The sequence below is a fragment of the Tachyglossus aculeatus genome, chromosome 8 (genome assembly GCF_015852505.1).
Source record: "Tachyglossus aculeatus isolate mTacAcu1 chromosome 8, mTacAcu1.pri, whole genome shotgun sequence".
NCBI lineage: Eukaryota > Metazoa > Chordata > Mammalia > Monotremata > Tachyglossidae > Tachyglossus > Tachyglossus aculeatus.
The window spans coordinates 22,588,220-22,610,645 of NC_052073.1; the positions used below are offsets into that span (position 1 = coordinate 22,588,220).

The window sequence follows — 22,426 nt, forward strand, 5'->3', positions numbered from 1 at the left end:
TAAAATAGAGTAATAAATCTGTACAAACATATACAGGTGCTGTGGGGAGGGGAAGGAGGTAAGGCGGGGAGGATGAGGAGGGGGAGAGGAAGGAGGGGGCTCAGTCTGGGAAGGCCTCCTGGAGGAGGTGAGCTCTCAGTAGGGCTTTGAAGGGAGCCCTGATATAATAATAATAATAATAATAATAATAATAATGGCATTTATTAAGCACTTACTATGTGCAAAGCACTGTTCTAAGCGCTGGGGGGATACAAGGTGATCAGGTTGTCCCATGCGGGGCTCACAGTCTTCATCCCCATTTTTACAGATGAGGGAACTGAGGCTCAGAGAAGCTAAGTGACTTGCCCAAGGTCACACAGCAGATATGTGGCGGAGCCGGGATCCGAACCCGTGACCTCTGACTCCAAAGCCCGCTCTCTTTCCACGGAGCCACGCTGCTTCTCTAATAATCATGTAATCTTATAATCATAATCTTATAATCTTATAATCATAATCTCTCCGGCCCCATTCATTCATTCGTTCATTCAATCAATCGTATTTATTGAGAGCAAGGAGCTGGAGTTCCCGGGCCCGTCTGGGCGTTCAGACTACAACTCCCAGAATGCACCCGTCCCCCGCCCGGCCTTTAAACTACAACTCCCAGGATGCACACGCCCCCTCCCGGCCTTCAAACTACAATTCCCAGAATGCATGCGTCCCCGCGCCCGGCCTTTAAACTACAACTCCCAGAATGCACGCGTCCCCCCTTCCGGCCTTCAAACTACAACTCCCAGAATGCACGCGTCTCCCCGCCCGGCCTTCAAACTACAACTCCCAGCGCTCCCTGCGCGGGCACCTCCCCGCCCCCGTGCAGGCCGGGCGGGGCTCAATGGCTGCGACTGTGAGAGACGCCTCTCCCACCTCCTCCTCTGTGGAGGACGAGCCCCGGCAGGAGGGCAGGTAAGAGGGAGAGACATCACCATAATAATAATAATAATAATAATTAATCATCATCATAATAATCACATTTATTTTATTTTGTTAGTATGTTTGGTTTTGTTCTCTGTCTCCCCCTTTTAGACTGTGAGCCCACTGTTGGGTAGGGACCGTCTCTCTATGTTGCCAACTTGGACTTCCCAAGCGCTTAGTACAGTAAGCGCTCAATAAATACGATTGATTGATTGATTTTGTTCTCTGTCTCCCCCTTTTAGACTGTGAGCCCACTGTTGGGTAGGGACCGTCTCTCTATGTTGCCAATTTGTACCTCCCAAGCGCTTAGTACAGTGTTCTGCACACAGTAAGCGCTCAATAAATACGATTGATTGATTGATTTTGTTCTCTGTCTCCCCCTTTTAGACAGTGAGCCCACTGTTGGGTAGGGACTGTCTCTATATGTTGCCAATTTGTACCTCCCAAGCGCTTAGTACAGTGTTCTGCACACAGTAAGCGCTCAATAAATACGATTGATTGATTGATTGATATTGTTCTCTGTCTCCCGCTTTTAGACTGTGAGCCCACTGTTGGGTAGGGACCGTCTCTATATGTTGCCAATTTGTGCTTCCCAAGCGCTTAGTACAGTGCTCTGCACACAGTAAGCGCTCAATAAATATGATTGATTGATTTTGTTCTCTGTCTCCCCCTTTTAGACAGTGAGCCCACTGTTGGGTAGGGACTGTCTCTATATGTTGCCAATTTGTGCTTCCCAAGCGCTTAGTACAGTGCTCTGCACACAGTAAGCGCTCAATAAATACGATTGATGATTGATTTTGTTCTCTGTCTCCCCCTTTTAGACTGTGAGCCCACTGTTGGGTAGGGACTGTCTCTCTATGTTGCCAATTTGTACTTCCCAAGAGCTTAGTACAGTGCCCTGCACACAGTAAGCGCTCAATAAATACGATTGATTGACATTTGTTAGGCGCTTACTACGTGCGAAGCACTGTCCTAAGCTCCGGGGGGATACACGGTGATCAGCCCGCGGTTGGGTCATTCATTCATTCAGTCGTATTTATTGAGCGCTTACCGTGTGCAGAGCACTGGCCTAAGCGTTTGGGAAACACAAGTCGGCCAACAGTCTAAACAGTCGTCTAAAAGTCCCCTTTTAGACTGTGAGCCCACTGTTGGGTAGGGACTGTCTCTGTATGTTGCCAATTTGTACTTCCCAAGCGCTTAGTACAGTGCTCTGCACATAGTAAGCGCTCAATAAATACGATTGATGATGTACATATAGAGACGGTCCCTAGTCGTTCATTCAACCGTATTTCTTCTTGGTATTTCGTCTTCTAGACTGTGAGCCCACTGTTGGGTAGGGACCGTCTCTATATGTTGCCAACTTGTGCTTCCCAAGCGCTTAGTACAGTGCTCTGCACACAGGAAGCGCTCAGTAAATGCGATTGAATGAATGATGAGCCCACTGTTGGCTCAGTGGAAAGAGCGCGGGCTTGGGAGTCACAGGTCATGGGTTCGAATCCCGTCTCCCACACATGTCTGCTGTGTGACCTTGGGCAAGTCACTTCACTTCTCTGTGCCTCAGGTCCCTCATCTGTAAAATGGGGGATTAAGACTGTGAGCCCCACATGGGGCAACCTCATCTCCTTGTATTCCCCCCAGCGCTTAGAACAGTGCTTTGCACATAGTAAGCGCTTGACAAGTACCAACATCATCAGGACCGTCTCTATATGTTGCCAACTTGTGCTTTCCAAGCGCTCAGTACAGTGCTCTGCACACAGTAAGCGCTCAATAAGTACGAATGAATGAATGAATATTGAGCGCTTACTGTGTGCAGAGCACCGGACTAAGCGCTTGGGAAGTACAAGTTGGCAACATATAGAGACGGGCCCTACCCAACAGCGGGCTCACAGTCTAGAAGGGGGAGACAGACAACAAAACAAAACATATTAACAAAATAAAATAAATAGAATATGTACAAATAAAATAAATAGAGTAATAAATACGTACAAGCATACATACAGGTGCTGTGGGGAGGGGAAGGAGGTAAGGTGGAGGGATGGGGAGGGGGCTCACAGGCTAGAAGGGGGAGACAGGCAACAACACACACAAAATCAGTCAATCGTATTTATTGAGCGCTTACTGTGTGCAGAGCACTGTACTAAGCGCTTGGGAAGCACAAGTTGGCAACACATAGAGACGGTCCCTACCCAACAGTGGGCTCACAGTCTACAAGATGCGATTGAATGAATGATCAGGTTGCCCCACGTGGGGCTCACGGTCTTCATCCCCATTTTCCAGATGAGGTCACTGAGGCCCAGAGAAGTGAAGTGACTTGCCCGAGGGCTCCCAGCTGACAAGTGGTGGAGGCAGGATTAGAACTCACGACCTCTGACTCCCGAGCCCAGGCTCCTGCCACTGGGCCACGCTGCTTTTCTCGCCATCCTCCTCGCCCTGACCCAGAGGTTGCCCCTTCCCTGCCCGGCTGTGCCCGGCGGGCCCAAGGAAGCGTGACTTAGTGGAAAGAGCCGGGGTTGGGAGTCAGAGGTCATGGGTTCTAATCCTGGCCCTGCCGTTCATTCATTTCATTCAATCGTATTTATTGAGTGCTTACTGTGTGCAGAGCACTGTACTAAGCGCTTGGGAAGTCCAAGTTGGCAACATCTAGAGACGGTCCCTACCCAACAGCGGGCTCACGGTCTAGAAGGGGGAGACAGACAACAAAACATATTAACAAAATAAAATAAATACAATCAGTACGTACAAGTAAAATAAATAGAGTAATAAATACGTACAAACATATATACAGGTTCTGGGTGACCTTGGGCAAGACATTTCACTTCTCTGGGCCTCAGTTCCCTCATCTGTGAAATGGGGATGAAGACTGTGAGCCCCATGTGGGACAACCTGATTACTGTGTATCTCCCCCAGTGCTTAGAACAGTGCTTGGCTCATAGTAAGCGCTTAATAAATACCATCATTATTATTATTATTAAGATGGAGCCGCCCCGGGCAGAAATTTCACGGGCCCCTGTAGATACCTGTCTACTTGTTTTATTGTCTGTCTCCCCCTTCCAGATTGTGAGCCCATTGTCGGGTAGGGATGGTCTCTTTCAGTTGCCGAATTGTACTTTCCAAGCGCTTAGTACAGTGCTCTGCACACAGTAAACGCTCAATAAATGCAGTTGAATCCCCTTGGCCCTGAGGGGAAGGGACGATGGACCTGGTCGGATTTCTCGGTCACTAGGCCGCTGCTTTCCCTGCCTAACCCTCCCACGTTGTTGGGTTTTTTTGTTGTTGTTGTTTTTGTGTTTTTGTTTTTAGCCAAATAACCCTGGTCACTTTGTGCTAGTTCAGGCAGGTTGGCGATGAAAATCGACTCGGTTTCAGTTTCCTGTAGTCCTGCGCAAGTTTCATTTCCACTTCTCACCCTTTGGCTCCGTGTTCGGCCAGGGTGCCCTTTGGCAAAACTTCATCGTGGCCAGAATTGAATCAATCAATCAATCAATCGTATTTATTGAGCGCTTACTGTGTGCAGAGCACTTTACTAAGCGCTTGGGAAGTACAAAGACCTACTGTGGGCAGAACACAGCACTAGGCATGGACGGGTATTGGGGAGATTAGCAAAACCCTTATCCTTTGTGAGTTTACCCCACAACGCTTTTGTACATATCCATAATTTATATATTAACATCTATCTCCCCCTCTAGATTCGAAGCTCCTTGTGGGCAGGGAACATGTCTGCCAACTCTGTTATTTTGAACTCTCCAAAGCGCTTAGTACAGTGCTCTGCACGCAGTAGGCCCACAATAAATATCATTGATCGATTGACCGTGCCTGGTGGTCTGCATAACATGCTTTGCAAGGGGAGCTGTATTTCTTTGTTGCTGTTGATGTCGTCTTTATAAGGATTTTTAAAAACGTCAATCTGCAGATGAGCGGCATCTCATAGAATACTAGGGGAAAATTGCTCTCTGTTGTCAGATGACCCTCTCCGTTTCAATGGAACATTTAATAATAGTAATAATAATAATTGTATATATGTTTGTACATATTTATCACTCTATTTTACTTGTACATATCTATTCTATTTATTTTATTTTGTTAATATGTTTGGTTTTGTTCTCTGTCTCCCCCTTTTAGACTGTGAGCCCACTGTTGGGTAGGGACCGTCTCTATATGTTGCCAACTTGTACTTCCCAAGCGCTTAGTACAGTGCTCTGCACACAGTAAGTGCTCCATAAATACGATTGATGATGATGATGATAATAATAGTGGTGGCGTTTGTTAAGCACTTACTATGTGCCAAGCACTGTGCTAAATGCTGGGTTAGATACAAGGGCATCAGGTTGTCCCACGCGGGGCTCGTATTCATAATCCCCATTTTACAGATGAGGTAACTGCCATTAGGCCATTTAAATAGACGAGATTTAAAAGCCAGTCAGTTATAACACTCCAGGATTTGGGTTGATCTTCCGTAAATCCCGGCGTCGGCGTTTGGAGGTTCCGTTGATTCTGGCCGATCAACATTCAGCTGTTAATGGCTATTTGGTGTTTTTGAGAGCTAGCAGGATACTAGGCTTTGAGGGCAAACAGGGAAAAACAGAATTTGTCCAAAGGACTAATTGCTTCTCTGAGTGTCGAGGAACTTTCCCTGGCTACTCTGCAACCCAAATTGCTGGATTAATAGAGACAGCTGCAACATAAAGCCATTTAGGAAACTCAACGTCACCATTACTGGAGGGTGGATGAGTAAGCAGACTAGAAAAGAGGGTTGAGCTTTTATCTCAAAATGCTGCTTAATGTATAAGACAATAATAATAATGTTGGTATTTAAGCGCTTACTATGTGCAAAGCACTGTTCCAAGCGCTGGGGAGGATACAAGGTGATCAGGTTGCCCCACGTGGGGCTCACGGTCTTAATCCCCATTTTACAGATCATCATCATCATCAATCGTATTTATTGAGCGCGTACTGTGTGCAGAGCGCTGTACTAAGCGCTTGGGAAGTACAAATTGGCAACATATAGAGACAGTTCCTACCCAACAGTGGGCTCACAGTCTAAAAGGGGGAGACAAAACCAAACATACTAACAAATAGATATGTACAAGTAAAATAAATAAATAAATAGAGTAATAACTATGAAGTAACTGAGTCACAGAGCAGCTAATGCATGAGAATCAAAGTGCGGGGAAAATGTATTTTCTTTTCCTGATTGTTACTGTTTTGATCTGAATAAAGAATTGAACGTGGCTTACCTCATTTTGCATAATATAAAGAATTTCAAACACCAAGGACGCATTTTTAAAATTTCTTTTAATCTGATTTGGGTCGTCTCCTTTGCAAATGAAATTTTAGACACGCTGTTCATTCATTCAATCATATTGAGCGCTTACTGTGTGCAGAGCACTGTACTAAGCGCTTGGGAAGTACAAGTTGGCAACATATAGAGACGGTCCCCTACCCAACACACATTTACACCCTCTAGATTGTAAACTTGAACACGGTACTGACTTCATAGTACTCGTCTAAAGTGTTCTGCAGGGGACGTCCTCAATAAATACGGAGGAAAGGACTCATTTCTTCCGAGCACGGTCCGTGGGAGATGTGTATGAGTGGTGTCGTGGGTAATATATTTAAGAGAAGCTAATGACCTTGCAATTTTTACATGGTGGTCCGGGCCTGCTCAAGTTGTTTAGTCATTCTGGGAGGGTTTTTCTGAGGAAATAACAGAAAATGATAGTATTCTTGCCTGAAGCTTGTGATTTCAGGGACTTCCACCACCAGAGGGAACAATCGTCATCCCCTTGAAACGACTGTCCCTGCAAAGGTGAGGAGGAATCCATCAGATTTGAGCACTTACTCTGTGCAGGAGACTGTACTAAGCGCTTCGGAGAGTACAGGGCAAAAATGTAACAGACACAGTCCCTGTAACTTACACTCTACAGGGGGAGACAGACATTAATACAAATAAATTGTCTTTTAGACAATTTCTCTTAGTCTTTTAGACTGTGAGCCCACTGTTGGGTAGGGACCGCCTCTATATGTTGCCAATTTGTACTTCCCAAGCGCTTAGTACAGTGCTCTGCACATAGTAAGCGCTCAATAAATACGATTGATGAAAAATAAATTACAGATACTGGTTGTGGGCAGGGAATGCATCCGTTTTATTTTTGAGTCGTACTCTCCCCCAAGTACAGGGCTACGCACACAGTAAGTGCTCAATAAATACACTTGATTGATATGTTCATAAGTACCTTGGGGCTGAGGGGGGCAGTGAATAAAGGAAGCAAATCAAGGTGAGCAGGAGGGAGTGGGAGAAAAGGAAATGAGGGCTTAGGAGGAGATGTCCCTTCAGTAAGGCTTTGAAGGAGGGGAGAGTAATTGTATGTCTCATACAAAGAGGGAAGGCTGTTCCAAGACAAAGGCGGGACGTGGGTGAGAGGTTGGCAGTGAGATAGACGAGATCAAAGTGCAGTAAGTAGATTGGCATTAGAGGAGCAAAATGTGCAGGCTAATTGTAGGTCAAGTAGAAAGGAGGAAAACTTAGTTGATTTTTTTCTGGGTCCTGAAAGGGAATTTACCGTCTCCTTTGGAAGAAAAAATGCATATTGATCGCCGTGGCCCACAAAACCAAGTGACCGTCTATATGGAAATATGTTAGAAGCAGCAGCAAGGCCTAGTGGACAGAGCATAGGGCTGGGAGTCAGAGGACCTGGGTTCCAATTCTGGCTCCATCACTTTGCTGTGTGACCTTGGGCAAGTCACTTAACTTCTCTGTGCCTGTTGCCACGTCTTTAAAATGGGGATTAAGACCGTGAGCCTCACGTGGGGTAGGGACTGTGTCCAGCATGATTATCGTGCCCCAGTGCTTAGTACAATGCTTGGCACATAGTAAGCACTTAACAAGTACCATTAATTAAAAAAAAAACCCGTTCCATAGAAGGTAGAGTGAAAGTTTGATCTCTTCCACTCCAGTAATAATAATAATAATAATGGTATTTAAGTGCTTTCTATGTGCCAAGCACTGTTCTAAACTCTGGGGTAGATACAAGGTAACCAGGTTGGACACAGTCCCCGTCCCACATGGGGCTCATAGTCTCTATCTCCATTTTACAGAAGAGGTAACTGAGGCACAGAGAAGTGAAGTGACTGGCCCAAGGTCACACAGGAGACAAGTGGCGGAGCCCGGAATTAGAACCCACAACCTCCGATTCCCAAACCTGTGCTCTTGCCACTAGGCAGTGCTGCCAGCCCATGACCTTCTGTTGCCCAGGCCCATTCAATATCCACTATGTCATGCTGCTTTCTCTATAAACAAGGGAGTAAAAAAATAAAATGGATCAATGCCATATATCAACAGAATTATATAGCGCCTAGGTGCTGAAGGAAATTACGAAAATAAGGATGGGACATCAAGGCCCTGGTCCTCAAGGTACTTATACTCTACTGGGAAAAATGAGTTGAGTGATTTGATCGGAGTAGTGATTGGGTTTGTTTGAGGAGAGGAGAGAAAGAGCCAAGGTATAGAAGAGGACAATTAGGTATGAAGGAACCAGGTAGTGAAGGGACCATGGAGTACTTGATTATCATTGAATGAGGAAGAAACATTGTTTTTTTGCATCAAATGCAAATGCATGTTCTGGGGTTTCCAAACACTAGAGAAGGAAAAGAAAAATAGCACATTAACCTAGAATTTAACATTTTTACATTCAAGCTTTTCTCTATATAACTTAAGGGTGAGTTGAGATTAGGATTTTTTTTTTAATGCTGACTGTGGGGTATGTAGACAATCAAATATAGGGTGTCAGTGCTTAAACCTTAAATTGAGAAAATAGTATGAATGTGATATTTGAATTAAAATGATCGTTTCTCTTGATAATTCTGAAAAAATCTTCATAGCAGGAAAGGGCTGAACTTGCAGTAGCTAAGTAGAAGATCTCTGCCCAAGCTCTGCCTTTGTATCAACTAACTTCTCCTCTTGAGATGCCTATTATGAAGGGAATATAGATGAACCCAGATTGCCTATTACTCTGTTAATACCAAAATGTGAGAAGTATTTCCGGACCCCAAAATTTAAACAGCGAAGAAATAATATTGGATAGTTTGTACCTTCAGTCTCTTTCACTGCTTGACTCTTCCCAGTACCCCAGAAATGATTTAGCATGAGGAAGAAGATGATCCCCCAGAAAGCCAAGCACTCTGTGTCTCTCTGTAGAGTCAGTGGGCACATTTGTTGTTGAAGCTCCTCCAGAATCTGAGATTTTGCTATTCTTAAAATAAATTTAAGACTGACAACATGCATGGTGAGAATGTGAGCAGTTATCTTTCAAAAGTTTCCCCAAGACTAGACCACAAAGCACCTGGGTTCAAGTTCGCCCCCAGATTTAACACAATTTGTCCAAAAAAATCATTCTTTTCAAAATGATAGTCTGAGTTTTTATTTCAGCCAAGTGTTTCAGGTAACTTATCCAAGTGAAGAAATGGAGCTTTCTTTCAATAGTGTTTCCAAATACAGCTTGAAGGCTTAGAAGCTATTCTTTTGGCTGTAATGCCAAAGTGGATTTTTCATGACATATGACTGTTGGTTCCCAAAAGATGGGAATCATAGGCACAAGACTGTATTACTTTCACGGAGGCCTTGGCACCAGTTGCCATGGAAACTTACATTCAACTTTGATAATAATAACTATGGTATTTGTTAAGCACTTACTATGTGCCAAGCACTGTACTCAGCATTGGGGTGGATACAAGACAAATCGGGTTGGACACAGTCCCTTGCCCCACATGGGGCTCACAGTCTTAATTCTGTTTTACAGATGAGGTAACTGAGGCCCAGAGAAGTGAAGTGACTTGCCTAAGGTCACATAGCAGACAAGTGGCAGAACTGGAATTAGAACCCATGACCTCCTGACCCCAAGTGCCATGTTGTTTCCCAGTAGGAATTATTGATATTTGAGTACTTACGGTATGCAGAGCTCTGTACTAAGGGCATGGGAGAATGCAATACAATAAATAGCCATGCGGGCATTCATTCATTCAGACATATTTATTATGCACTAACTGTGTGCAGAGCACTGTACTAAGCGCTTCAAAACTACAATTCAGCAACAAAGAGAGACAGTCCCTGCCCACAACGGGCTCACAGCCTACACCCTATCTCTAGGCAGAGAATACCTAAAACATCCTGAACAAATAGTTGCCTTTAAAAAAAATAATACTTTGAATCAATCATTCAGTTGTATTTACGGAGCGCTTACTGTGCTCAGAGCACTGTACTAAGCGCTTGGGAGAGTACAGTACAACAGAGTTGGTAGACAGGTTCCCTGACCACAATGAGTTTGCAGCTTGAAAGGATGGAATTTCACCGCAGCCTTAAATAACCTAATCTAGTACTTAATCTCCTTTACAGGTAAAGAGAAGTACTGAACTACTTATTGTTTGCATCCTCATTTGCAGGCTACAGTCTCCAGGAGTTTAAGGTTTCAGACAAAGGTCAGAAGCACTTAGTACAGTGCCCTGCACACAGTAAGAGTTCAGTAAATACGATTGAATGAAAGTAAAGACTTGAGAACGCTAATGAAAAGGGTATTTGAGCCCACGGTTCCAGTTGTGCTGCCTGTCTGAGCATCATGCCAGTCACCAATGGGTGTGTATTAGTGTCTCCAGAAATTCATTCATTCAATCAATCGTATTTATTGAGCGCTTACTTGGTGCAAAGCACTGCACTAAGCCCTTAAATGGGCTCCAGGATGGGAAAGTGCATAAAATTTCCATCCCCCAGACGGTTACTTCTGAGACCTGAAGGGCTGTGTACTGTCCCTGTATGAATATTTTGTACTCTTCCAAGCGTTTAATACAGTGCTTTGCAGACTGTAAGTGCTCAATAAATGCTATTGAATGAATATATTGTACTCTTCCAAGTGCTTAGAACAATGCTTTGCACACAGTAAGTGCTCAATAAATGTAACTGAATGAATATGAATATATTGTACTCTCCCAAGCACTTAATACAGGGCTTTGCACACAGCAATCGCTCAATAAATACGATTGAATGAATATTGTACTCTCCCAAGTGCTTAGTACAGTGTTTTGTGCACAGTAAGCTCTCAGTAAATACAATAAAATGAATGAGTATATTGTACTCTTCCAAGTGCTTAGAACAATGCTTTGCACACAGTAAGTGCTCAGTAAATGTAATTGAATGAATATGAATATATTGTACTCTCCCAAGCACTTAATACAGGGCTTTGCACAGAGTAATCGCTCAATAAATACGATTGAATGAATATTGTACTCTCCCAAGTGCTTAGTACAGTATTTTGTGCACAGTAAGCGCTCAGTAAATACAATAAAATGAATGAATATATCGTACTCTCCCAAGCACATAGTGCAGTGCTTTGCAGACAGTAAGTGCTCAATAAATACGATTGAATGAATTATGCTCCTGAAACTAGATTGGGAGCGCGTTTTGGGCAGGGAAAGTGTCTACCAACTCTGTTATATTGTACCCTCCCCAACGCTTAGTACAGTGCTGCGCACACACAGTAAGCGCTCAGTAGATACTGTTGATTGGACAAATGCCATACTTTACCTCCTCTCTCCCTCCCTGGGCCCCGCCCCTACCCGTGTAAGCTTTGCCCCCTGGCACCGGCTAGAAATCCTCTCTAAACCAAGCCACGCTGCAGTCTGCCAAGAACCCTATCCCCATCTCCAGTTTCCCGACGATAAGACGTCTTAGGCGGTTGGTTTTGCCCTCCTCTCTAAGCAGGGAAGCGCTGCTGACTCAGTTGTCCTGCCGGTTTTAGTACCCTTGGCAACAAGGGCACTAAGAGGGCAGAAAGCCTTGAGTGAAGAGGAACGGCCCGGCTATTCTTAGGGGCTGGATGGTCTCAAACCAGGAGTGTAGTGTTTCAGATTTGTTTATGCCTGGCCGGAGGCACCTTGGGGAAATTGCTGGATGGTGTTTAGGAAGGGAAAGACTGAGCTCAAAACAAAACATGATGAAATAATAATAATGATGATGATGGCATTTATTAGGCGCTCACTATGTGCAAAGCACTGTTCTAAGCGCTGGGGAGGTTACAAGGTGATCAGGTTGTCCCACGCGGGGGCTCACAGTCTTAATCCCCGTTTTACAGATGAGGTAACTGAGGCCCAGAGAAGTTTTTAGACTGTGAGCCCACTTGGGTAGGGACTGTCTCTATATGTTGCCAACTTGTACTTCCCAAGCGCTTAGTACAGTGCTCTGCACACAGTAAGCGCTCAATAAATACGATTGATTGATTAAGTGACTTGCCCAAAGTCACACAGCTGACAGTTGGCGGAGCTGGGATTTGAACCCATCACCTCTGACTCCAAAGCCCAGGATCTTTCCACTGAGCCACGCTGCTTCTCTTGAAATAATTGAGGGAGGAGGATTTCACAAATGGGGTAGGGATACAGTACCTTAAACCGTTCCACACACACCCCAGATTGACCGTGAGGGTAGCTGAACTCTGCTAGACTGTGATCTCGTCGTGGGCAGGGATTGTCTCTATTGCTGTATTGTACTTTCCCAAGTGCTTAGTACAGTGCTCTGCACACAGTAAGCACTCAGTAAATACAGTTGGATGGATGCTACTCTCAACTCTGTGAGAGTAAGCTCAACTCCGGCTCCCCACCATCTCGGTGACTTTCTGGGAGTCAATCAATCGTATTTATTGAGTGCTTACTGTGTGCAGAGCACTGTAGTAAGCGCTTGGGAAGAACAAGTTGGCAACATACCAACTTACCATGAGTCCCTACCCAAAGAGCACATCTGTTACTTAGATGAAGTATCTCTACATATCGGCATAGCGTATCTCACAAAGTGTACTGTCTTTCCAGGAGCAAACCTTGAGCCTTAGAGGTTGAAAGCTGAGGGACTGAGCCTATAGCTGTTAGAGCTGCGTGCATGCGTATATGGATATTCCAGCCACAGGGGCTGGCCAAGGAGGTGTTACTGTTTTGCGGTGGTTGTTTTTTGTCAGTGCTATTAATATCAGGTAATGAACCTAATCTCTCAGCTAAGTTATCCTCTTATGCCTGTTGGCCTCTCTGGGAGTCTGAAGCCAGATCAGCCCTTGCTTTCTTTCTCATAACTCGCATCCCGTTGCCCTCACCTCTCTTTGCATATCAGGAACATTTAATTACATCTTCTAAAAAAAATAATCCAAACATTCACCCCTTTCCCACATGTTAGGCTCCTGAATCAGCCTTAAGGGCTCACCTTCACAGAAAAGCAACCCCACTCACAGATCTGGAGTACAATGTCTGTGGAACTTACGCAGCCCTCTTTTCTTAGTATTTTTGGAATCAGTGAGAAGGGAAGTCCGGAAACATAGACTCAAGAAATAATTCATCAATCGTATCGAAAAATTATACTCAGTATCCCCACAGAATCCATTTAATTGTGTGATTCCTTCAAACTTGGGAAATGAGCAGCCCGCCTGGTTACCCAAATATCAGGATTTCAGGGTGCTGGGCCCTCGGTGCTGAAGGCAGGTGAGTCTCACAGTGGTTTTGTTTTAGAACCATTTTCTCGTTGAATCGTACGTTGTTTATGTCGCTTATGGCTATGGAAGTCAGGAAACCAACAGGAAAGCCACTGTGATTTAGGAAGATTAGAAACCAAAAGTATTGATGGTTTGTTTACATTGCTGTTGTTAATCTTAAACTTTTTATGCTGGGTTCTCTGTAATGCATGTAAACTGTTTTGGATTTTTTTTAGTATAGTTTTTTGCTGTATTGTTTTTGTTTTGTTTTTTAGTGTAGTTTAAAGCATCTTAAACTATTAGTTTGGGTAAAAAAAAAGGTTCTTATACTTTTCTCCTTGTGCTTTCAGGAGGATCTGGGTTCTGCTTTTGGGCAGAGATACTTTGTTTCTGTGAGGAATTTACTTGTATGAAAATAGTTCTTGGTGTTGATAAATTTTGTCTGCTACAAAATGAACCGGGACCAACTCCTTTCAAACCCCTTTACGCCTTCAGATTTTCTGCCTGCATTGTTATTGCCCTTTTTGTTAAATTTCTCATAGACTTTTGAAGCCCAAATCAGACCCCCAGGTCACACATCTTTTTAAAGTGTCTCTAAAGTTGCATGCTAATATGACAAAATTTGAAAAGAAGGCAGTCATTAGATTTAACACAGCAGGCCAAGTAAATAATAAAAATGAGAGCTGATTTTAGAGTAGAGGGAAAACTATAAACATCCCTGGCTGAAAAAGAAAATTATTGCATGCTAGAGATGGGTTGCAGAGGCTTTGAAACATCATTTAATCTGATTCCTGTCTTTTTATTTACTGTGATTTACATTTTTTTAAAAAATTCTTGTTATCTGCACTACCTTTCAATTTCCACTAAGTGTGACATTCAGTAAAATTCAATTTATGAATGGTTTTAGCCCATTGTGTGAAATGGTTAGATGAGAAAGGTGATAAGTCAAATAAATTTGTGAAGAGAGTTTGGCTTTATGCTAATAAGTATCTTTGAGTGATAGGTATACTACCAAGATCATGATAGTTCAGTATGTTCTCTTTCTCAGGATTTTTCTGTAGAAAGTGCCGAAATACTGCACTTCGAGGCAGTGGGGAAGGAGAGCTGAAAATCACACAGTTGATGTTCAGTAAATAACAGAAGTTAAGAGTAGGAGGACAAACACCTTGACTTGGAAAAGATAAGTGGAGAAAAATAGATTATTTTTAAAGAATTGATCTTCTCCAACCCCCAAATAGTTTTTTAGAGACCCTTTTTTATGGTATTTGTTATGCACTTACTGTATGCCAGACTAAGCACTGTGGTAGATACAAGCTAATCCGGTTGGACACAGTCCATGTCCTACATGGGGCTCACAGTGTTAATTCCTATTTTACAGATGAGGGAACTGAGGCATAGAGAAGTTGAGTGACTTGCCCAGAATCACACAGCAGACAAACCCACAAGCAGAACAACTCTTCCAACTCCAGGCTTACTGATGTACATTAAGGAATCTTTAACTTTTAACCAAAATCACAGCCACAAACTAGAAGTTGATAGTTCTGGGAATTCTTTTTCTTTTTTCCTAAAGCTCTGTTGTTTTTCTCTCTATAAAGTTTAATATTTGTAGTTAAGTAATGAAACTGCATTTCCAAAGAAATCCCTTGATGGTAAGACGAGGCATCAGCATAATGGACAAATATATTTCTTCCTGCTTTGCTGCATTCTTATTGGAGCCCTTCTTTGAGATAATTTGACAGGCCAGTCACCATCTCAATACATTTTATAATGTTGCTTCGGAAAGCATTTGATTGTAAAGTGTCTTGGTGATACATAAGGAATGTAAATTGGTAAATGAAGTTCGGATTTCAAGAGGCTAACTATTGCTCCACAGTGCCTATGAAAATCTTGTTAATAAGATAGAAAGTTTGCATGGGAATTAACTCATTAAAAGTGGCATTGTGGCTGCTACCTTTATATGAGTAATATTAACACAGCTTCGTTTTACAGGTAATTTGTACTCTATAAAGATGAATTTCATAACCTCAGTAGAGTGATGATTATGGCCCGGTCCGCACATCTGGTATTTTAGAGAACTTTTTTTATGGTATTTGTTATGCACTTAACTATATGCCAGACACTGTACTGAGCACTGGGGTAGATACAAACAGCATGGCTCAATGGAAAGAGCAGGGGCTTAGAAGTCAGAGGTCATGGGTTCAAATCCTGGCTCCGCCAATTGTCACCTGTGTGACTTTGGCAAGTCTCTTAACTTCTCTGTTCCTCAGTTACCTCATCTGTAAAATGGAGATGAAGATTGTGAGCCCCACATGGGACAATCTGATCACCTTGTATCCTTCCCAGTTCTTGGAACATTGCTTTGCACATAGAAAGTGTTTAACAAATGCCACCATTATTATTATTATTATCTGGTCATAGAAAATAGTAATAAACATTCAAAATGAGGTGTCAGAAAAAAAATCCATGCTGGTTTCAACTATATACATTTGTGGCTCAAATAATAATAATAATAATAATAATAGTATTTGTGAAGCGCTTATTATGTGCCAGCACTGTCCTAAATGCTGGGGTAGATACAGCAAATTGGGTTGGACACAGTCCCTGTCTCATGTGGGACTCACAGTCTCAGTCCCCATTTTACAGATGAGGTAACTAGGGCCCAGAGAAGTGAAGTGACTTGAATGAGTGGCAGAGCTAGGATTAGAACCCATGACCTTTTGTCTCGCAGGTCCATGCTGTAGCCACTGCACCATGAACAGGCTTCGACAAGCAATGGAAAGACCCTAAGAAGCAATAGTGAATTTCCTTGGTCTTATCCAGGCCAATCCTGGAAGACCCCTTTCTTATCTTTTGAGAAAAGGAGAAAATTTATCCCAAGTCCTCCAGATTTAAAGGATAAGAAGAAGACCAAGCCAAGACCCATCATATTCTTTCCTACAGGGGCAAAGTGGAATCTCAGCGAAACTCTTCCTTTCCATAGAGGCAAGCATCTCTCAATCTGATCCAAGTAGTCCTAGTGCTTGCATATGGGAAAAGGGGAAAGATAAATTTGGCTCCACTTCTTCCACAAACAACTAACAGAACTGTTCCTAGTGGAGGTTCAAGGAAATCCTCTCCCCTGCCCATATATCTTCCCTTCCCTGCAGTCCTGTTTCTTGTGGAAGAAAATTAAAAAGAACCTCTTCCCAGGAATCCAAACTCCAGAAAAGTAGAGGGCATGTGGCTTCTAAATCAGAGGATGGTGAAGGGGGTTTCTGATAACCTCTCTTCTCAGTCAGTCCATCAGTGATATATTTTAATCAGTTGTATTTATTGAGCACTTGCTATGTGCAGAATTCTGTACTAGGTACTTGGGAGAGTACATTACAACAGAATTAACAGGCACATTCCCTGCCCATAAGGAGCTCAGTGTCTTGGGCATCGACTTCTGTGTGGTCCTGCAGGAACACAGTCAGCAAGGAAGTGAGAGTGCCAGTGCCCCTGTGCCAAGTACTGTCACTGTATTAATCACCAGTATTTTTAAGCACTTACTGTGGGCAGAGGACTGTACTAAGCACTTGGGAGAGTACAATAAAACACAGTTGGTAGGTATGTTCCCCACCCACAAATAATAAAATCCTCCATAGGTTCTTGGTCCTGAAGTCTCAGAACTGAGAGTTTGCTATTACTTCTGACAATAGGCTCCATCATTCTGGGTGCAGAGGATTGTACTAAGTTCTTCAGGGAGAACAAGGAAGAAAAAGGCATATTCCCTCCCCCAAAGATGTTAGAAGAGATTAGTTCAGTGCATTACACTCAGTAAATACCATTACCACTACTTTGAACTTTGACTAGGACTTCAGGATTACTTGAAGCCCTAGGCAGAAAGCTGAGCTATTTTTACCCATTCGCTTGAAGACCAAGGCAGAGACAATCCAGGGAACTCCTAGATTCTGTTTTCAAGTGGGCCTGGAAGAGACAGTGGGAGGAGAGAGGGTTCAGAGAGGACAGAAAGAAAGATGATTAGGGAGGAAAGAGGGATGGAAGGGAATAAAAAAAACTTGAGAAAGAGAATAGGCAAACCTGAGAGGAAGAGAAAAAGGGGAAAACAGAGAGGGAGAGAGAACCGGAGACATTATAAGCAGCCTGGCCTAATGGGAGTGTAGACTGTAGACTCTAAGCTCCCATAGACTGTAGTTAGTTGTCATCAGGAAATGTGTCCATCAACTTATGTTGTACTTTCCCAAGTGCTTAGTATAGTGCTCTGCATACAGTAAGCACTCACTACATAAATATAATTGCGTGAGGAAGCCTGGTTTCTAATCCTCATTCTGCCACTTGGCTGTTTTGAGACCTTGTGCAAGTCATTTAACTTCTGTACCACAGTTCCTCTTTTGTAAAGTGGGAATTAAACACCTCCTCTCCCTCCTCACTTAGACTCTGAGCCCCCTGTGGGACAGGGACTGTGTACCATCTGCGTATAATACGTCTGGTGCACAATGCTTGGCCCATAGTTAGCACGTAACAACTACCATTTCTCTGATGATGATGAAAATGAACATTCATTCATTCAGTTGTATTTATTGAGCTCTTACTATGTGCAAAGCACAGTTCTAAGCGCTTGAGAGAGTATATTTTATCCCGATTGAAGACCAGAAAATAGTGCATTATGTATGCATAATAGATCCCATTGCCTCTTTCCAGGAGCCAGGCCTCATAGTTCAAGTTTGAGATGTCATCCCCATCAATCTGTCAAGAACCTTGAGTAAATTTGTTACATGTGAACTTTCAATATTAGAAGGCGATTAATTTCCAATGCTTTTAATATGCCAAAAAAGTATTAATAGAAATCCAGGTTGGTGCCATCCAGGTTTGGAGACAATTTGTAAGTCAGAGCCTACTTGCACCCCTTGATTGAATTAGGTAATTCATGTGCTCCCCACAGCACCTGTATATATGTTTGTACAGATTTATTACTCTATTTATTTTACTTGTACATATTTACTATTCTATTATGTTAATTCTCTCCATCTAGCTTTATTTCTATTTATTCTGATGATACCTGTCCACATGTTTTGTCTTGTTGTCTGTCTCCCCCTTCTAGACTGTGAGCCCATTGTTGAGTAGCGACCATCTCTATATGTTGCCAACTTGTACTTCCCAAGCGCTTAGTACAGTGCTCTGCACACAGTAAGTGCTCAATAAATATGATTGAATGAATGAATAATGGTAAGATGACAGGCAGATACCCCGTTACAGGATCAAACTAGTGAGCATACCAAGGGAAACAAGAAAGTTGGCAATAGAACAAGGATCCTGTCCTTGGTAAGATGTGGGTTTTTACTGCTCATCCCTGCTGAAAGTTTGCAAGCAAATCCTGGACCCCATCTCTGGGAAGAACTGTCATTCTTTTCCCTGAATTTAGAAAGGGAGGTGAAATCAACATCCATTAGTCATCTTTACAGCAAAGCATCTTTGTGTGTGCCCTGGTGTCATCCATTAATGTCAGCATCACCCTGGGGAATGGTGCTTGTTAGTTAATTGCTGTTTCAGAGGCATCCAAGGGTGAAAAAAGCAAAATATGCATGCTAATTGTTCTTGCTTCTCTCATCCAATTTCTCCATGTTGGAAAGGATATAGCTGTTTTTGTTCATCTCCAAGTAGATGGGCCAAAAGCTTTCCTCATTAGATGCTGACAGATATTTTTCTCATTGCTATGACTTGTGCTAAGATTTTCTTTTTAGACTATATTCTACCTTAAAATTAATTTAAACTGAATTCTAATGACGTAGCACCTTCTAAGTGTTTCATAAACTTGTCTCAATTTTCTGGTGAGGTTCCAGCAGATGGGGGACTCTGTCTTGAAGCCAGAGAAACTTGGGCAAATCACTGATGTTCTGTGTTGGAAATCTAAACGGCAGGCTCTTTCTCCTCTTCCTTCCTCCCCACCAAAGCCTGCTGAATCCTAGCCCAAAATTCTGTCCATTAAACTTAGGAAAAACTGTGTGTTTGTGGGGCAGTTTATTTCACTCGTTACTGAGAAATAAACGGCAACAGTGAGGGGTTTGGGGTTTTTTTTGGTTAAACACCTATTGAAGCTCTGCGCTCCCTCGGCTACTGAAAGAATTGTAGCACCAGTAGTGAACAGCAAACTTTCAATAGAGAACTGTGTTGTCAAGGTATCCGTTAGGCTGATGGCCAGAAAGGATTTTCGACAGAGGATTGGGTAAAAGCCAAGAACAGTCTTTAAACAAAAACCCCCGTTCCTATTCTGTTCAGAACTGGGAAGTGGGGAGGGGCACATTGAGGCAATTTTGCTCCAGAGGATTAGAGCAAATCCTGAAAGGGAGAAAACTTCAAAGACTTCCAAGCTCTGTAGCCAGTGTTAGGATATGAAAAATGAAAGTGGCAGGTATTACTTACCTAGAGCCCTTTCTAAATGGGCAGTAGACAACTCTCTGGGTTGGTGATAGTTCCACGGGTTAGGAAGTTAGAGTTCGGAATGGTTTCTTACCCATGAGCGGGTTTTGCAGGAGCAGGCAGGGACCTAGCTGACATTATTAAATGCCAGGTCATACAGATGATCTCCCTAATCCCTTGGCCAGTTGTCCACCATTGCCACAGCTGTGCTTCTCAAAAGGGGTTTGAAAGGTTAGAGCTGGAATGTTCCTGTGACCTGTACTTTTTTTTACTCTTCAGCATTACCCCATGGCTTTCAGGAGTCTGGGATGTCTGTACATCCTCCTTCTGCTCCTTCCTGGTCTCCTCTCTGGCTCTAAAACGGTGCTGTGAGCTCCAGATGCTCCATAACGATGAACTGTAAAAAAAAAGAAACCCTGTCCAGTTTGTTTGCAATTTATTCATGACCATTTTAGATGGAATTAAACAGCAACTGTCCAGTTACTGTTCTAGAAGGAGGTTGTTCCCCAATTCATTCATTCAATCAATCGTATTTATTGAGCGCTTACTGTGTGCAGAGCACTGTACTAAGCGCTTGATGAGAACCTGACTACCCCAAGTGGTTCACTAATTGCATTCCATTTTGCTGAATGTCATGATATGCAGTGTCTGAATCCTAGAGAAACCTGGGCTCTGAAGGCAAGGATTTTGATGTTCAGATGTTGAGCCGGGCAGGGAACGTGTCTACAAGCTCTGTTGTACTGTATTCTCCCAAGCACATAGTGCAGCACTCTGCACACAGTAAGTGCTCAATAAATACCATTGATTGATTGAGCCATTCAGCAGTTGTGTCATAAGAGTGTTGAAGGGGTGCTTTGGAGCCAAACAATATAAATGCAATTCTCAAGGAAAGGATTCCACTTCACCAAGCTTGGCTTTGTACCTAGACCTTTATTTCCTTTCTCAGAACTTGTCAGCTCAACTGAGATACTTGTGCTAATCACATCTCTCCACGTGTGTGTGTGTGTGTGTGTGTGTGTGAGAATATATCAGTTAATCACAGGAATCTCCTCCTCCCCAAGCAGCATCTGGTGAGGGAGTTGCTTTTTAATTTTAGTTATCTTAAAACTGACGTAAGAAGCAGGAAAAACAAGACAGTTTAAGAAACATATATTTGGCTTCTTTTAAAACTGACATAAGAAGGAAGAAAAATAAGACAGTTGAAGAAACATCTATTTGGCTAAAGGCAACTATACATTTAAATCTTTTTCTTTGGATAAGATGAATATCAAAGCTTAAGGAAGTTTAATTTATTTCTAAAAACTTGTAAAACCTGAATATAAATAAGAGCATATACTCGGGATTTTGGGTGGTCATTATATTTAAAGACAGCCTCATGGCTGTATATTTCAGAAATGCCTTTATTTCATCGTGGTTTTGTCAAGCTCCCCTTCAGTGTGTAGATGATGCTGCCAAAGATGAAACTCCATTCACCAGTGTCTTTGATAGAGAATGTGTTGCCCACTTTATCCATGAAAATAAGCAGTTCCAGTGCACTTTTTCTGGCCCCGTCCCATTCAAGTGAGCCTTATTTAAACCATGAGCTCTGTGTGGGACAGGGACTGAGTCTAACCAGATTAACTTTATTTACCAAATGCTTGATTAAGGGAAGACCTCTCTGTAACGAGGCTATCTTTTATTATTATTAAGCACCGTCGAGTCATTTCTGATTCATAGCGACTCTATGGATATACTTTCTCCAGAAAGTCCTGTCCTCTGCCATAATCCGCAACATTTCTAATGGTTCTTCCGTTGTTGTTATGGTCTCTATCCATCCAGCTGCTGATCTGCCTCTTCCACGTTTTCCTTGGACTTTTACTAGAGCGTTAGTATCTTCTCCAGATAATTAGTTCTCCTGATTGTGTCCAAATATGCTAATTTAAGTCGAGTCATTTGACCTTCCGAGTACCACTTTGGTTTTATTTGCTCCAAAATCCATTTGTTTTTTTTGGGGGGGCAGTCCATCATAATCACAAAAGCCTACTCCAACATCACATTTCAAAAGAATCGATGTTCTTTCTATCCTGTTTTTTCACTTTCCAGCTTTCGGATCCATTCAGTGTCACTAGAAATACCATAGAGTTGACAATTTGTATTTTTGTGGTGATTGTTACATCAGCACGTTTCATGACTTTTTTCCAGGCTCTTCATAGCAAGTCTTCCTAACATTACTCTTCGGCGCATTTCTTAGCTACTAGTTTCTTTATTATTGATTATCGATCCCAGGAGGCTATCACTAGAGGTCATACTTGTTATATCAAGATTTTGCCTTACTGGTTTTCTTGATCTTTCTTTTAGAAAATTATTGTTTTGTGGGGAGTAAGTCGTACTCCCTCCTACTGAGAAAGTAAGTCCCATATAGGATAGGAACTTTGTCCAACTTGATTATTTTGTATTTATCCCAAGCCTTAGTACAATGCTTAGCACACAGTAGGCACTTAAATACCATAATTATTAACTATTATTATGTGATCTTTTATTTTAAATTTTATGGTTGAAAATTTATGGCCACAGTTGTAAATTTACAATTTTCTTCATTGCCATATTGA

At 42.7% G+C, this 22,426-nt stretch overlaps 1 protein-coding gene across 2 annotated transcripts in view; it reads left to right on the top strand.

Moving 5' to 3' along the window:
* Positions 1-864: 864 nt before the first annotated feature.
* The window catches only part of UCKL1 (uridine-cytidine kinase 1 like 1), a 52,397-nt gene continuing 30,835 nt past the window's right edge, over positions 865-22,426 (top strand). For both annotated transcript variants that reach the window (XM_038750003.1, XM_038750002.1), the window contains exon 1: positions 865-939. In XM_038750003.1, coding sequence (XP_038605931.1) covers positions 869-939 — 71 coding nt within the window. In that variant the 5' untranslated portion in view covers positions 865-868. The remainder of the gene's footprint in view (positions 940-22,426) is intronic.